The sequence below is a fragment of the Thamnophis sirtalis genome, unplaced genomic scaffold (assembly GCF_051295495.1).
Source record: "Thamnophis sirtalis isolate CommonGarterSnake01/CBP01778 unplaced genomic scaffold, rThaSir2_p1.2 scaffold_4, whole genome shotgun sequence".
Taxonomy (NCBI): Eukaryota; Metazoa; Chordata; class Lepidosauria; order Squamata; family Natricidae; genus Thamnophis; species Thamnophis sirtalis.
In genome coordinates this window covers 135,121,689-135,139,791 of record NW_028261384.1, presented here as the reverse complement: position 1 = coordinate 135,139,791, position 18,103 = coordinate 135,121,689, and the positions used below count along the sequence as shown (strand labels likewise).

The following is an 18,103-nucleotide window of genomic DNA, read 5'->3' as shown; positions in this document are numbered from 1 at the left end:
TGATTTCTTCAGATGGATTACTCGGAACATTGACAGCAGATTTCTTATAGAGTTGAGAGAACCACTTTACTAGAAAAAAAGTTTTCAAGATGTCAATGAGCTTCACTGAAAATTGTATTTATTGGCCTCATGTTCTACCTTTGTTTGTTTGTTTTTTAATTTGAGAAGACATAGCTAGCTTTACCGCTGTGGAAATGGGGTGATTTTGTTCTTCTTGAGTTGAGGTACCTATAGAAAAATGCATAAAGGTAATCCTTGGTATCCTTGGTCACCATTCAAAGTTACAACAGCCCTGACTCAGAGGTGGGATTCAGCCAGTTCAGACAGGTTTGGGCAAACCAGATGTTAATTTTATATCTGGTTGGCCGAACCAATAGTTCCAAGGACTGACTGGCCTTACCCACCCTTCTCCACCCCTCCCAGAAGTCTCCATGTTACCCATTTTGGATGACAGGTAAGTGCACGACCCACACGGAGGACTTGGAAGTCAAAAACCAGGCCTCCAGAAGTTCTGGAACTCCAGAAATGGGCTAATTTCCGGCATTTGGACGGCCTTCGGATGGCTTCCGAAGCCTGGAGGAGATCATTTTCGCCCTCCCAGAGGCTCGAAGGATGCCATAAAATTATATTTCTGTGTCACCCCTGCAATCTACTCAAATCATATGCCAATTGTGGCAAGAAAATTTGTAAAATGTGGCAAAATTCAATTAAAAATTATCTCACTTAGCAACATAAATTTTAGGGTCAATTTATGGTTTTAAGTTGAAAATTACCTGTACATTTTCTTGGTTTAAACACTGAAATATTAATTCTGGTGGAATTTGTGAGATTTCTAGTGTAGGAATAGTTGATTGACAGATGCTTGGATGGATTATTTGAAGAGAGAGAAAAAATGCATTAATTTATTTTGGCATTTTCATTTTAGGAAACACTAATGGACTTTTATAGCTTTTCTCTCTCAATTAAATAATGAATTCTCAAGATCGTATCTTTCTTTCAGCCCCTTGTAATTAAGCTTTCTGTGATCTAACAAGTTGGCATCCATGTGATGGTTAATGTAGATTGATGTAAGTAATTCTCAAAAACAAAAGGTTTTGAAACTTTTCTGTATATAAGATCAAGGTAAGAACAAGGAAGATAGCAATAGCACTTAGACATATACTGCTTCATAGTACTTTACAGCCCTCTCTAAGCGATTTACAGAGTCAGCATATTGATACCAAATAATCTGGGTCCTCGTTTTAACGACCTTGGAAGGATGGAAGGCTGAGTCAATCTTGAGCCTGGTGAGATTCGATCTGCCAAACTGCGGGCAGCTGGTGATCAGCAGAACTAGCGTGAAATACTGCACTCTAACCACTGCACCACCGTCTCTCATTGAAGGCAAGAGAAAGAAAATGCTTGCTATGGGACACTAATTGTAATGCTTACAATAGCCATGTACAGATTTTAGTTTGCCCAAATCACAAGGGAGTAGAGGATTTGGTGCAAAGGTATGATTTGTCCTCTAATTTGCAAAATGACTGTATTCCACTTCTGTTTCTTTGGTAGCATCCCACCTGAATAAGTATAGGTGAAAGATTTTTTAAAAAAAAGACTTGCTGCACTTTGAAAGATCTCTTTATATTTATCTTATGCCACTGAAATCCGAGTCAAGAAGACTGTTCTGTTTTAGCTTTCCTTTTTAATTTGCACGTAGAACAATATCTTCCTCCTTTTCAAGAGACATTTCTCATTAGCAATAACACTTAGACTGATATGCCACTTCACAGTGGTTTACAAAGTCAGTATATTTCCCCCAACAACCTGGGTCCTCATTTTACAAACCTTGGAAGGATGGAAGGCTGAGTCAACCTTGAGGCACTCGGAATCGAACTCGACTCCTGGCAGTTGGCAGAATTAGTTTGCAATAGTGCATTCTAACCATTATGCCACCGTGACTCTTTAGATCTAAACAAGGCATTTTTTGTTTCACATCTGTATTTTTTTTTGACCATGTATTTGAAAGGATGGAATGATGGCTCAAGTCTGCTAGTACTTAAATTTATTCCACTCTTCTTTTTTCCTGGCAGTGTCAATGAGAGTTTGACATCAATCTGCTGCCAGCCCTCTAATGTTGCAAGGAAATCTCCCACCTCCAGAGCTAAAGTGATACTTGGGGGATTTTTTTCCTTTATAAAAGCTGATGAACGTACACAGAGTTTCAAAAAAGTTCCACATATTTCTGAATATGGCATGTAAGTGCCTCATTCTTCTTTGAATAAAATGTATTTACTTATTTATTAGTTTGTCAAACATGTACAAGATAGCAGATATAAATTTGAACATGGACATGAATGAAGGAAATGAATACAAATAAATAGGTATGGTAGGATAGGGATGGTAGGCAGACTGGTGCGCTTATGAACGCCCCCTTTACAGACCTCTTAGGAATGCGGTGAGGTCCATGGTAGACAGTTTAAGGTTGAAGCTGTGAAGGTTGGAGGACATAACAAATGAATCAGGTAGAGCATTCCAGGTGTTGACCACTCTGTTGCTGAAGTCGTATTTTCTGCAATCTACTTTGGAATGGTTTATCTTGAGTTTGTATCGATCGTTCTCCCATGCATTATTGAGGTTGAAGTTGAAGAAGTTATTTTTTATTTATTTATTTATTTATTTATTTTTTTAAAAACCTGGCTTTTTATTTATTTGTTTTCTTTAAAAAAAACAACACAAATATGTCATCATTTGTCAATCATTAAGACATTGAAGTACAATTTTTTTTTGTGTGTGTGTACCCCTCCCTCCCTCCCTCCACCCCCCCACCCCCTTCCTCCTTCCCCCCCCCCCGACTTCCCAGAACCCGTACCCAGTATGGATTTTTAACTAACACAGTCTAAAATCTATTGAGAAAAAAGAAATAAAGAAATTAATGACATTCTAGATTGACCTTAGCTTCTTCTTACTGAACTGACTTTTAACAGTTTAAATCATTTCTGATCTTAAGCATAGGCTAACTGGAATTTCTTAGTCCCATATTTATTTTGTATATAGTCAATCCATTTTTTCCAGTCTCGTTTATATCTCTCATTTGAATGATCTTTGAGATATGCCGATATTTTAGCCATTTCAGCTAAGTTTGTTACTTTCAATGTCCATTCTTGGATTGTAGGCAAGTCTTCCTTCTTCCAATATTGCGCCACCAACAGTCTTGCTGCAGTTATCAGGTGCAGAATCAAATTGGTCTCTACCACTGTAAAGTCAGTACATATACCTAGTAAAAATAACTGAGGACTAAACTTTATCCTTCTTTTAAAAACATTTTGCATGACCCACCATATTTTTATCCAAAATGCCTTAACCTTTTGGCAGGTCCACCATATATGATAATATGTAGCATCGAGAGAACCACACCTCCAACATTTAGGCTGTACATTCGGATACATAGAAGCCAACTTTTTAGGATCTAAATGCCATCTATAGAACATCTTGTAAAAATTTTCTCTCAGATTTTGAGCTTGTGTAAATTTCACATTTCTTACCCAAATTCTTTCCCATGTATCCAACATTATTGGTTCCTCAATATTTTGAGCCCATTTTATCATACAATCTTTAACTAATTCTGTTTCCGAATCCATCTGTATTAATACATTATATATCCTCTTTATATGCATTAAGCTTTGATCTCTTATTTGTTTAAACAGATTATCCTCAACTTGAATAAAACCAATTTTTTGATCTATTTTCCACCTAGCCTGTAATTGCCCATACTGGAACCATGTTTGAACTACCTTCTCCTCTTTTAATACCTCTAAAGATTTTAATTGTAATACCCCCCTTTCCGAGGTAAGAAGCTGTCTGTAGATAATTCTGTCCTGTTTTTGTGCTGTATTCATATTTTCAATTGCGTGTCTAGGAATTGCCCACATGGGTATCTTGTCATTTAATTTATATTGGTATTTCTTCCAGACCCGCAATAAAGCATTTCTTAAAATATGACTTTTAAAGTTCTTATCCAATTTTTTGTTGAATAACAAGTAAGCATGCCAACCAAATAGCAGATCGTGTCCCTCAATGTTCAATATTCTATCATTGGTTAAGTGAATCCAATCACTAATTACAGATAATTCCACTGCATCATAATATAGTTTTAAATTAGGTAGTTTCAATCCTCCTCTCTCACGTACATCTTGCATTATTTTCATCTTTACCCTCGGCTTCTTTCCTGCCCACACAAATTTGTTGATACCCTTCTGCCATTCTAAAAGGTTCGCATCTTTTTTTAATATAGGTAACATTTGGAAGAGAAATAAAAATTTTGGTAGAATGTTCATTTTCACTGCCGCTATCCTACCCAGCAAAGATAGGTGCAATTTCTCCCATTTTTTCATCTCTGTCTGTATACTATGCCAAAGTGGTTCATAATTATGCTTATATAGTTTCCCATTTGAAGTTAAAATGTTAACTCCAAGATATTTGACTTTTTTAACTACCTCACATCCTAGCATCACTCCTAATTCTTCCTTTTGTTTAATATTCATATTTATAGCTAATATTTTGGTTTTTCCTAAGTTTATTTTAAAGCCCGACACTTGACCATATTGATTAATCATATTCATTAAAACCATACTAGATTCCTGCGGTTGTTCCAATATTATGACCAAATCATCCGCAAAAGCGCGGACTCTATATTCTTGCTGCCTAATCTTGATCCCTTTTAAACCATCCAAGCCCCGTATTTTATTCAACAATACTTCCAAAGTTATAATAAACAATAATGGGGACAAAGGACAGCCCTGTCTTGTACCTTTTCCAATTTGAAAAGAGTCTGTTAGACTTCCATTGACTATGATTTGTGCTGTTTGCTGTTGGTATATTGCTTTAATTGACTGTAAAAAGTTATCTCCTATCTGCATTTTTTGCAGTATCTTCAACAGAAATTGCCAGTTAACTCGATCAAAGGCCTTCTCAGCATCCAAAAATATAAACGCAGCTGGAATCTGGTTGTTCTTTCCCAAATATTCTAATGCATTGATAATTAATCTAACATTACTTTTCATCTGTCTCCCTTGTATAAAACCTGTTTGGTCCGTATGTATCAATTGTTGAATGACCAACATTAACCTATTTGCTAATATTTTAGTAAAAATTTTATAATCTACATTCAGTAATGAAATAGGTCTATAATTTTTGGGTTGAGTAGTATCTTGATCTTCTTTGGGTATCAAAGATATAAACGCTGTCTTCCAAGATGGAGGAACTTTACCTTCGATTTGAATCATATTAAATAATTCTCTAAGAGGTTCTACCATTTCTAACTGTAAGTTTTTATAGTAAACCGCTGTCAAGCCATCTGTACCTGGTGCTTTCCCTGACTTTAATTGCTTAATTACCTGCAGGATTTCCCCCGAGGTTATTGGTTGATTCAATTTTTGCCTGTGTTCTTCTCTAACTGAAGGTATTTTCTCTATGTCTAAATATTTGTCTATGTCTAAACCATTAATTTTATCCCCTTTATACAGTTCTGTAAAAAATTCCCAGAAAGCCTTTTGAATCTCTTCCTGTTGAAACACCTCCTTCCCTCTGTAAATCAGTTTAGATATATTTCAAGTTTTCCTTTTTTTCCTAATCTGATAAGCTAACCATCTGCCAGGTTTGTTTGCATTACAAAAAGTATTGTGTTTTGCATATAATAGATTAGTAGCCACCTGGTCAGAGATCAACATGTCAAATTGAGATTTTAATATGTTAATAGCTTCCTTAACCTTTGTATCATCTGGGTTCATTGTTAACTCCAGCTCTTTTCTCTTAATTTCCTCTTCCAGTTCTGTTCGTTTTAACCCTTGCTTATTTCTATGTGTTTTATTTATATTCATCAAAACTCCTCTCATATACGCTTTGCTTGCGTCCCATACAAATTCCATAGATGTACCCTTATTCATATTCAAAACAAAATATTCAGATAGTATTTTTTTTACAATCATTAATATACTTTTCATATCTAAATAAGTTTTCATTCAATCTCCAAGACCTTCTTGCCTGCACTACCCTTCCCAACTCCATCCAAACTGGGTTATGGTCCGAAAGGATCCTAGCTGCAATCTTTGTTTTCTTGACCCTAGAAAGCAAATCATTAGTGGTTAGAATAAAATCAATCCTTGAGAGGGATTGATGCCTGTCCGAGAAGAAAGTGAAGTCACATTCCTCTGCATTTCTTTCTCGCCAAATATCTCTCAATTCAAAATCATCCATAATGTCAAAGAAAGATTTGGGTAACTTTGCTCGCATCTTGGTATTTAGGCGGGAAATCTTCTTATCTCTCTTAGTGTCTATCACTCCATTCCAGTCACCCAATAGTATACAGGAACTATAGTCCCATTGAACTAATTTAGCATGAAGATTTCTATAGAATCTATCTTGCTGTTGATTGGGAGCATAAATTCCCAAAAGTAATGTCTTTTTCCCTTCTAAGATTAAGTCTAAAGCAATATATCTTCCGAAGGGATCTGCTTCTATTAATTCAGCTTTCACGTCTTTTCTTAAGTATACAACTATACCATTCTTCTTTTCCATAGCAGAAGCTACAAAATGTTGACCAAGTTTTGAGTTAATCAAATATTTTTGATCAGTTGACTTGATATGAGTTTCTTGCAAACAAATTACATCGTTCTTAAACTGTTTGAGATAATGAAATATTTTCTTCCTCTTCTGTGGAGAGTTCAGTCCGTTAACATTCCATGTTAAAATCTTAGTTGTCATCTTTGGTTGGTTGAAGCATTTTTAGAGCTTCCTGCACGGCCTGTTTAACCTTAGGTCTAGCTCCTCCCATTGCTTCCAGATTTGTTGTTGTAGATCCTTGATCGATGGCCGATGATTGTTGATGCTGTTGCTTTTTAGCTTGTTTCTCCATGCGTCTAGTAGTCATGCGGCTAGGTCTTGGTTCCATAGCACCTTGCACTTCTAGAGAAGAGAGATGCTCCATCTTGTCTGGTGGTTGTATAGTTTGCTGTCTATCCTGTCCTTCTTGTGGTCTTTCTCTAGGTCCAGATGGTGCAGGGTGTCCGGCCTTCAATATATTATAATAAAAATCTCGGGCTTTCCATACAGCGTTGAGGCGGTATCTTTGCTTATCAAATGTAAATATGATGCCAAATGGTGCATCCCATCTATACTGTATCTGACGATTTCTGAGTTCTTCGACCAAAAAAGCGTAGTCTCTTCTGGCTCTTAACATTTGAGGTGGTATCTCTTTCAAAACAGCCAGGTCTTGACCGCCAATTTGAAGCTTAGTGTTATAAGATGCTTGCAGTACCATATTTCTAAACTCTCTTGTAGTAAAATATATAACTATGTCTCGAGGAAGCTGCTTCTGCTTTGCCAGCCAGGAGTTAACGCGGTAAGCTTTGTCAATTCGCCAATCTTGATTGGTCCCTGGTCTTCCCATCAGGCGGTCAAAAGCTTCCGATAGGATCTGTTTCAGGTTCTCCTGTTTCTCCTCACGCAGCCCCCTTACTCTTAATGCGAACTCCATTTGTCGGTACTGTATCATAATAATTTCTTTTTCAGCATTTTCCACTTTTTGTTCCACCACCTCTGTTTTCACTGTCAAGTTAGCATTGGCATCATTAAGAACCTCTAGAGTATCTTCCACTCCAGAAATATGTTCTGTTAATACAGTTACAAGACTCAGCATGTCGTCTCTAATTTTATCAACCTTAGCCTCAAATTTCTCATACAGCTCCTGTTTAAGTCCTTTTATTTCACTTTTAATTTCTTCTTTCATTTCTTTTATTTCCTCTTTTCTCTCCTCTCTATTATCTCTAAATTTATCTTCCATTTTAATTGTCTGTGCATTAAGAGCCTCGCTTAGATTACTCAGGAAAAATTCTTTCGTTAACACATCCCCAGCAGGGGGCGTAGGAAGCGGAGGCTGCAGCTTTGTGCCAGGCACTAAGGATGTGCCCCTGGAAGTAGAGGGTGACGACTTCAAGTTAATATTTGGTTTTGAGGCCATTTCAAAATTTATCTGCCTGCAGTTAATAAAACTCTAGTGCCTAAATATGCAGCTTTAAATAAAGAGGCTTTTATTTTGAAGTTTAAGGCTTGGCAAAACTTTCAGTGAGTAAACATTGTAACAAGACCATTCAGCAGATTCATCACCATTTAACTTCCAAATAAGCAAGGTTAATGAAGGAGTAAAATTCTTCTATTGTGAAACCAAAACAAGTGATAAGCTATCTCTTTTGTTTTGAATTCTTGTGAGGATTAGCAGAAAGTGTTCGTTATTACCGGAGAAACCAGCCTACTCGGCGCCATTTTAGAAGCCTCTGAGTAAATAATTTTTCGGAGGAGAAAAAAAAAGAAGCTAAAATATTGATAAGCAATTATTGTCCACAGTAAACGGATCCAGCTCGTGATAAGAATAAATCAAACAAAACTTAGAGCAGAGTGGGAGAGACCTACTTTGTCCTGCACAAGGCAGTTTGAAGTTCCCAGCACGGACAGCCGTTCTGCCTTGGGCTAGCCCCCCTTTCCTTGCAAGCACAAAAGCTGCAAAAATCGAAGAGCATTTGCCAGCAAAACAGTTTCTTCTTTCCTTCTTGCCTGAAGGATAAGAAAACCTGATAAGACGTCAGATGGAAGATCCTCTAAACAGGTACGTAGCCAGGAATTCGGAGGCAGCTGATTTTTTGCTGCCTCCACCAGTAGGCTCCTCAAGTTGAAGAAGTTATTGACAGGTAAGATATTGTAGCAGATAATTTTGTGTACTATGCTTAGATCAGAGCACAGAGGGCGCAGTTCCAGAGTGTCCAAACCCAAAATTTTGAGCCTAGTGGCATAAGAGATTCTATTGTGAGCAGAGGAGTGGAGTATTCTTCCTGTGAAATACCTCTGGATCCGCTTAATCATTTTAATGTCCGATATACAGTGTGGATTCCAGGCAGATGGGCTGTATTTGAGAATTGGTCTGGCAAAGGTTTTGTATGCCCTAGTTAGAAAATACAATGTTACCAGAGAAGAAGCTTTGCAAAATTGGGTTAACAATTCTTAATGCCTTTTTGGCAAAACTGTTACAATGAGTTAGACAGAGGAATGGGAGACAGTGGAAAAGAGTTAGAATAGCCACTATCTAGAATCTCTCAGGGTATTTCCATTAGGATGTTAATAGTAAGGATTAAATATGGGTAGATTTTGCCTACAGTGTGTAAGCAAATAAAAAACTTGATTTTTGGTACAATTTTGGTATGTCATTTTTGGGCTTAACCTTCACAGTGATATGTTTTTTATTTTATTTCCTGAGCCTAGTAAACTTGTGGTGAACAATTCAAATAGGGGGAAAAGCAACTACAACATGGATTTGAACAAATTGCATCATTTCATTTCCATCATTGTAATATGTTTTATGACTTGATGATCTTCAGGAAATTTTCAGATGAAAGGACTAAGGCTTAAGTGAACGAACAACCAAATCCTGGTTTCCAAATTCCAAATAATTTTAATTTTTACTGAAAATAATTGAGGAATGTTGCTTAGCTGAGCCAATTATCCAATTATCAGTACTTATCATGTCCTTAGCAGCCGTATAGCTGTGAAAATGTTATGCAATGAAAAGTGGGTGAGAACAAATTGGGAAAATGTTTCTCTAATTTTCCATATGTCTCTTCCTAGGCAACATGAAGGGTTTAAAAAGATATGGAAGGCTGGAATACACAGTATATTACTTTTGACTATTGTTCAAATTGAAATATCTGATTTTGTTATCCCCATATGCAAAAGATAGCATTCTCAAGAGACTGGAGAAAGGAACTTTAAATGTTTGCAGAGTTTCTCCCTCAAAAGTATAGTACAAATATGACAAAATTGCTCATACATTTCATAGAACAGAACGGAATGGAATGGAATGGAATGGAATAGAATAGAATAGAATAGAATAGAACAGAACAGAACAGAACAGAACAGAACAGAATATTCTTTATTGGCCAAGTGTGATTGGACACACAAGGAATTTGTCTTTGATGCATATGCTCTCAGTGTACATAAAAAGACAAGATACATTTGTCAAGAATCATAAGGTACAACACTTAATATACAACTGATAGGGTACGAATAAGCAATCAGAAAACATTCAACATTAATGTAAATCATACGGATACAAGCAACAAAATTGCAGTCCTGCAGTCATAAATGGGAGGAGATGGGTAAATAGGAATGGTGAGAAGATTAATAGTAACAGTAATGCAGCCTTAGTAAATAGTTTGACAGTGTTGAGGGAATTATTTGTTCATCAGAGTAATGGCGTTCAGGAAAAAAAACTGTTCTTGTGTCTAGTTGTCTTGGTGTGCAGTGCTCTATAGCATCGTTTTGAGGGTAGGCGTTGAAACAATTGATGTCCAGGATACGAGGGGTCAGTAAATATTTTCACAGCCCTCTTTTTGACTTGTGTAGTATACAAGATCCTCAATGGAAGGCAGGTTCGCAACAATTGTTTTTTGGGTTTTTTTTGCTGCAGTTCTCATTATCCTCTGAAGTCCGTGTCTGTCTTGTTGGGTTGCAGAACCAAACCAGACAGTTACAGAGGTGCAGATGACAGACTCAATAATTCCTCTGTAGAACTGTATCAGCAGCTCCTTGGGCATAAAATGGAAGAGGAACACATCAAAGAAGCAATGATAGCATGGGCAAAAATATTTGGCTATATGATAGAATTATATAAATGAAAAAAAAATTTGGGACAGGAACTATAAACTGACAATGGCTCTTTTATATAAGGAAAATCTTTATAAAATATTTTATAGGTGGAATTTGCCACTGGCAAGATTGGGAAAAATGTTTAGTAATATGTCTGCCAAATATTGGAAATGTAATCAGACCCCAGGCACTTACTATCATATGTAGTAGATTTGTATGAAAGCAAGAAAATATTGGAAGAAAATACATACTTGGTTGGAAAAGATTATTAAGCAACATATAGATTTGAAACCAGAATTTTTTTTGGGGGGGAGTATAATGCTGGAGGGTTGTGATAAAGGGACCATATATTTAGGTTTGCATATACTGACAGTAGCAAGGATTGTATTTGCACAATATTGGAAAAATGAGAACACTCCATTAGACAAGGATGTAATTTGAAAAATATTAGAATGTGCAGAGATAGATATATTGACTTTAAAAATAAAGGACAAAAATGACACAGAATATTACTTTGCATGCAATAGATTTTATGAGTAGTTAGAGATAAGAGGCAGAAAGTAGATGAAGAAAGATTATTGCTATGTATGAATTAAATATAAAGATGGTTTATAATTATAAACATGCCAATATAATTAATAGGAATTATGAATAAGCTAATATAAAGAGAAATTGATCCAAAACTATTCTATTATTACTACTTCAAAATCTAAGTGACTGGTTTGGACAAAACTCAGCAGCACTTTTTCGTGCAGCTGTTGATAAAAATAGGATCACCAACATGATCGCCAATGGGCAATGATGGATATGGAAGTAGAAGTAGGAGAAGAAGTAGGAGGAGGAGGAGGAGGAGGAGGAGGAGGATGAGGAGGAGGAGGAGGAGGAGGAGAAGAAGAAGAAGAAGAAGAAGAAGAAGAAGAAGAAGAAGAAGAAGAAGAAGAAGAAGAACAAGAACAAGAAGAACAAGAAGAACAAGAAGAAGAAGAAGAAGAAGAAGAACAAGAACAAGAACAAGAACAAGAACAAGAACAAGAACAAGAAGAAGATTTCTCCCTCCATTTAGAAAATGGAAATACCACAGAGTTTATAGGAAATAGGGTCATTTCCTCTAAATATTTTTCCATTCAGCAAATACTGGGGTTTTCATATCATTTATCTCATTGAGATCAGAATTCACAAGCTGAAATTCAGGAAAGCACAATTCTTTATAGCAAACTATTACAAGCACAATCTTACAGGAAGATGGGTGGATGGATGGATGGATGGATGGATGGATGGATGGATGGATGGATGGATGGATGGATGGATGGAAGACTTGATAGATCAATGAATGGATGGGTGGATGGATGGATGGATGGATGGATGACTGGATCGATCAATGGATGGATGGGTGGGTGGGTGGATGGATGGATGGATGGATGACTGGATAGATCAATGGATGGATGGGTGGATGGATGGATGACTGGATAGATCAATGGGTGAATGGATGGATGGATGGATGGATGGATGGATGGATGGATGGATGGATGACTGGATAGATGAATGGATGGATGGATGGATGGATGGATGGATGGATGACTGGATTGATCAATGGGTGAATGGATGAATGACTAGATGGATGGATGACTAGATAGATGAATGAATGGATGAATGGATGGATGAGTGTGTGGGTGGGTAGATGAATTGATGAATGAATGAAAAGTATTCTGCTTTTCATATGTGTCAAGAATACAAGAAGTCAAGTTTTATAACTGGTAGAGTTCAAATACAATCTTTCAATGCTAATGACAAATGTTTAAATCACTCCTGATTCAGATAGAAGGAATTGATGCTATATTACAAAGGATTCAGGTGCATAGCTCCTATTCCATTGCTCAACAATCAACAGCTCTTGAGGAGTCAGAATAATGTTCAAAGCAAAAAACTATCCTTCATTGAAATTCAGATTTAATTTCCTCCATAAACATTGCAGAAATTGCCTACATTGCGTACAATTAGATCTAGTTCTTCTTTTTGTGTGATATACTTACCTGTAGTTTGGCACTTTTATTTCAGCATGATACCGAAATATGCCCAGCATCCTCTTTCCATGTATTTTGCCCTTGATGAGATCAACAAGAACGCCAAGCTCTTCCCCAATGTCACACCAGCACTGGAGATTTATGAATCTAGTTTCAATGCCTTGATGGCCAGTCAGCATGTTTTGAATTGTCTATTTCTGAATAAAAGGAGTCCTGTGAACTTCAACTGTGGTAGAAGGAGGGGGATGGACTTCTTGCCTATCATTGGTGACCTCACCTCCCTCAATTCCATCCAGATGGCCCATATGTTGAACATCTATAAGTTTCCACAGGTATGACCATTTTTCACAGATCAGCTGGTTTGGTGAAAACAGGCAAAGAAAACCTCCGTTTTTATACATCCTATCTTCTATCCGTTTAAGCCAGGCTAAAAGTGTTCCCTAAGACCCTCTATTATGAAGCTTCTGATCTCTTTCTTCCATGGAATCACCTTTGGGATTTTGTAATGCAGTCACAATAATCCATAATGTAACAATAGAATCCAATATTCTATGGAGAATTGAAAAGCTCCATGCTCTTCTCCAAAGCACCTGAAGGTAGAACAAGAAGCAATGGATGGAGAGAAACAATTTAGGACTGAGGAGAAATTTCCTGACAGTTAGAACAATTAATCAGTGGAACAACTTGCCTCCAGAAGTTGTGAATGCTCCAACACTTGACGTTTTTAAGAATATATTGGATATTCATTTGTCTGAAATGTAGGGTTTTCTGCCTAAGTAGGGGGTTGGACTAGAAGACCTTCAAGATCCCTTTCAACTCTGTTATTCTGCTATTCTGTTAATTGGTACAATTCAGAATAGAGCTGGAAGGGGCCTCGGAGGTCTTCTAGTCCAACCTCAAGCAGGAGACCCTATATCATTTCAGACATGTGGCTGTCCAGTCTCTTCTTAAAATCCTCTAGTGATGAAGCACCCACAACCTATGAAGCAAGCTGATCCACTGGTTAATTATTCCCACTGTTAGGAAGTTTCTCCTTAATTCCAGGTGATTTCTCTCCTTGATTAGTTTTTCATCCATTGTTTCTTGTCTTAACTTCTGGTGTTTTGGAAAATAAGTTGACCCCCCCCATTCTTTGTGGGGGGCCCTCAAATACTGGAATGTGCTAACATGTCACTTCTTGTCCTTCTTTTCTCCAAACTAGCCGTGCCCAAATCCTGCCATTCTTCATATGTTTTAGTCTCCAGGCTTTTAATCATCTTAGTTGCTCTTCTCTGCCCTTTTTCTAAAGTCTCAACATCTTTTTTGTGACCAAAACTGGATGCTGTATTCTCGATGTGGTCTTACTAAGGTTTCATAAAGTGGTACTAATGCTTCACATCATTTTGACTATATGCCTCTGTTCAAACAACCAAGGATAATATTTTGGCTGCTGCTGCACCCTGCGGGCTCATGTTTAAGTGATTGTCCACTAGGACTCTAAAGTCCCTCTCTCAGCTTTTGTTCTTGAGCCAGGTTCCACTTAATCCGAACTTGTACCTCTGATTTTTTTTCCTACCCAATAGTAAAACCTTGCTTTTCTCCACATTAAATTTCATTTTGTTGGCTAAGACCATTGTTCAAATCTGTCAAAACCCTTTTGGATCCTTAGCTTGTTTTCTTGGGTGTTGGCTATTCCTGCCAATTTAATGCCATCAGCAAATTTGATATGGAAGAAGAAGAAGGAGAAGGAGAAGGAGAAGGAGAAGGAGAAGGAGAAGGAGAGGGAGAGGGAGGAGGAGGAGGAGGAGGAGGAGGAGGAGAAAAAGAAGAAGAAGAAGAAGAAGAAGAAGAAGAAGAAGAAGAAGAAGAAGAAGAAGAAGAAGAAGAAGAAGAAGAAGAAGAAGAAGAAGAATATTTCTCCCTCCATTTCAAAAATGGAAATACCACAGTTTATAGGAAATAGGGCCATTTCCTCTTAATATTTTTCCATTCAGCAAATACTGGGGTTTTCATATCATTTATCTCATTGAGATCAGAATTCACAAGCTGAAAATCAGGAAAGCACAATTCTTTATAGCAAACTATTACGAGCACAATCTTACAGGAATGAAATTCTAAGTGGTTCCATTCTGAGAAACCTCCATTCAAACCATCATCCACAAATTATTTATGACTTTAGATGAAAGAGAACACTGAAAAAACTTTACAAGCTTCAGAAGAACAAAAATTTGATTTTGTTATCTTGTTATCTTGTTATTAAATTCCATTTTGTTGGCTAGAACTATTGTTCAAATCTGCCAAGATCCTGTTGGATGTTTAGCTTGTTTTCTTGGGTATTGGCTATTCCTGCCAATTTAGTGCCATAAGCAAATTTGATGAGTTCCTCTTCTATTCTTTCATCACATATGGTGCAAGCTACAATGTCTACAATGGGGTTTATCTTGCAGCACATATGGTGCAAGCAATGCATTCAAAAAGAGCAAAGCCTGCTCCCCTGAGAAATCAGGATGGGTCAAATCGTTGGCATTTTCAGCCATGGGAGGTATGTCATTGTTCGTCTCAGATATATTTCTGAATTTTTTTCTCCTCTGCAGCAACCACTTAACTGTTAGCAAGCATTTGCCCTGAAATTCAATAACCTAGTGCAGCTCAAACATATCAAGTCATTTATGAAAATATTGAAGAGTACTGGGCCTAAGACAGAACTTTGTGGTACCCCATTGCTTCCTTCCTTCCATGTAGATCTAGTTCCATTAAGGACTACTCATTGAGTTTGTCAGTCAGTGATAAATCCATCTGGTGGTGATGTTGTCTAACCCACATTTTTCTAGCTTACCAAGAAGTAGGTTGTGGTCTACTTTGTAGAATGCATTACCGAAATCTATGCATATTAAGTCGATGGCATTTTTTGGTTCTACTAATATAATCACTTTGTCAAATTTGAATTTGAAAATTGAAAAAAGATTTAAAAATTGAAAAAAAGACATTTAAAAGAAGAAAAAAGAAAAAAAAGAAAGGAGAAGCTCAAAAAATTGAAAGATGAAGTTAACAGTTAAAATTGAAAAAAAAAGAAATTTGAAAAGGTGAAAAAAGAATTTTTAAAAAATTCAGAGATTTTAAACATTTAAACATTTACAAAAGTTCTTGGCCCTTTATGAAGTGATATACCCTACTTTTGGCTGAACATCACAGCGTGTTTTTCAGGAGATGCTTTGCCTATGACCCTCTATTCCCTGCTTTGAAAGTTTATCACTTTCCTCCTGTGTTTTATATTTATCCTTTTCTGCCTTACTTTCTCGTACTTCAGTTCCCTGGCCACTGCCGAAGTTTTCAAGTACGATGTGCTGATCTGGGTGCTCTGCTCTTCACGATCAAAAAAGGACTCTGAATTTAATTCTCTATGCATCCTTCTTCCCAACAGCTCAATTATGGTTCCTTTGATCCAGTCCTGAGTGACAAAAGGCAGTTCCCTTCCTTCTTCAGCATGGTTCCTAATGAAAATTTGCAATACGAGGGGATTGTCCATTTACTGAACCATTTTGGATGGAACTGGATTGGCCTCTTGGTCTCAGAGGACGAAAGCGGGCAAGCCTTTCTTCAAAATCTCGAACCAAAGCTCTTCCAGAGTGATATTTGCATTGCTTGGACAGGGTTGATCCCAATTATAATGGATGCAGTCATAAACAAGTATGTTCTTTTTGATCGTATAACAAACATAATAGACACTATCTTAGTGAAGAATATCAGTATATTCCTTGCCTCTGGGACTGCCCAATCTATGGAGACTTTACAATGGGGGCTTTATTCTACTGAAATTAACCATCAGAATCCAATAGATCACAGAGTATGGATCATGACCTATCAATGGGATTTCACCATGATTTCATCAGCACGAGGGAGATTCCAAGTTCAGACTTTCAATGGTTCCTTATACTTCTCCCTCCATACTAGGATTGTCCCAGGATTTCAGGAGTTTCTTGAGAGAATAAAACCCGATAAACATCCCTTTCTTTACATTAATTGGTTTTGGGAATCGGTGTTTGATTGTTCACTGCCTCCCTATCGGAAAGGTGTTAAAAGCTGCACTGGGAGGGAAAATCTCAAGACCGTCTCTGGCTCTCTCTTTGAAATGACCATGTCTGGAGAGAGCTACAATGTCTACAATGGGGTTTATCTTGCAGCACATGCGGTGCAAGCAATGCATTCAAAAAGAGCAAAGCCTGCTCCCCTGAGAAATCAGGATGGGTCAAATCATTGGCATTTTCAGCCATGGGAGGTATGTCATTGTTCGTCTCAAATATATTTGTAGAAGCTCAGAAGTGGATAGGAAGAGAAGCAGCAGTATATACATTCTGAATTTTTTTCCCCTCTGCAGCAACCACTTAACTGTTAGCAAGCATTTGCCCTGCAATTCAGTAACCTAGTGTAGCTCAAACATATCAAAGCATTGTCCCAAAAGTCAGAACAGCTCAAGAAGGAGCTTTGTTTTGGAGATCTGCCATTTAGTGTTGTTCCAGGATAGGAAATTCCATTAAGATCAACTACTTCTTTGCAAACGCTCATACCAGACAGCACCAAAATTTGAATGCACAAAACTAAATTGATTTTAAGTGGTCTCCATACTCTTCATTGCAATCTCTCTCCTATTCTCTTCAAGTAAACTGTTTCGGTTAAACTAGCTGCTATGTTATAAAATTGTAAAAGTTTTCAATGTCTGTCTGTCTGTCTGTCTCTCTCTCTCTCTCTCTCTCTCTCTCTCTCTCTCTCATATCTATCTATCTATCTATCTATCTATCTATCCATCCATCCATCCATCCATCCATCCATCCATCCATCCATCCATCTATCATCTGTCTCTTCTATCTATCATCTATATCTATTTATATATCTATATCTATCTATCTATCTATCTATCTATCTATCTATCTATCTATCTATCTATCTATCTATCTATCTATCTATCTCTCTGTCTGTCTGTCTGTCTGTCTGTCTGTCTGTCTGTCTCTATCTCTATCTATCTATCTATCTATCTATCTATCTATCTATCTATCTATCTATCTATCTATCTATCTATCTATCTATCTATCTATCTATCTATCTATCTATCTTCTACCTATCATCTATATCTATATCTATTTATCTCTCTCTCAATCAATCTCTATCTATCTATCTATCTATCTATCTATCTATCTATCTATCTATCTATCTATCTATCTATCTATCTATCTATCTCCATCTATCATCTATCTTATATCTATCATCTATATCTATTTATATATCTATATCTATCTATTTATCTGTCTGTCTGTCTCTCTGTCTCTATCTATCTATCTATCTATCTATCTCTCTGTCTGTCTGTCTGTCTGTCTGTCTCTATCTCTATCTATCTATCTATCTATCTATCTATCTATCTATCTATCTATCTATCTATC

General features: G+C 37.0%; 1 protein-coding gene across 1 annotated transcript; it reads left to right on the top strand.

The window, feature by feature from the left end:
* The first annotated feature begins 431 nt into the window (after positions 1–431).
* Positions 432–16,980, top strand: LOC148046758 (vomeronasal type-2 receptor 26-like). Its single transcript, XM_087714931.1, has 4 exons — positions 432–454; positions 2,073–2,237; positions 12,727–13,024; positions 16,093–16,980. Exons 1-4 carry the CDS (start codon positions 432–434, stop codon positions 16,978–16,980), a joined length of 1,374 nt encoding a protein of 457 aa, XP_087571057.1.
* The last annotated feature ends 1,123 nt before the right edge of the window (positions 16,981–18,103 follow it).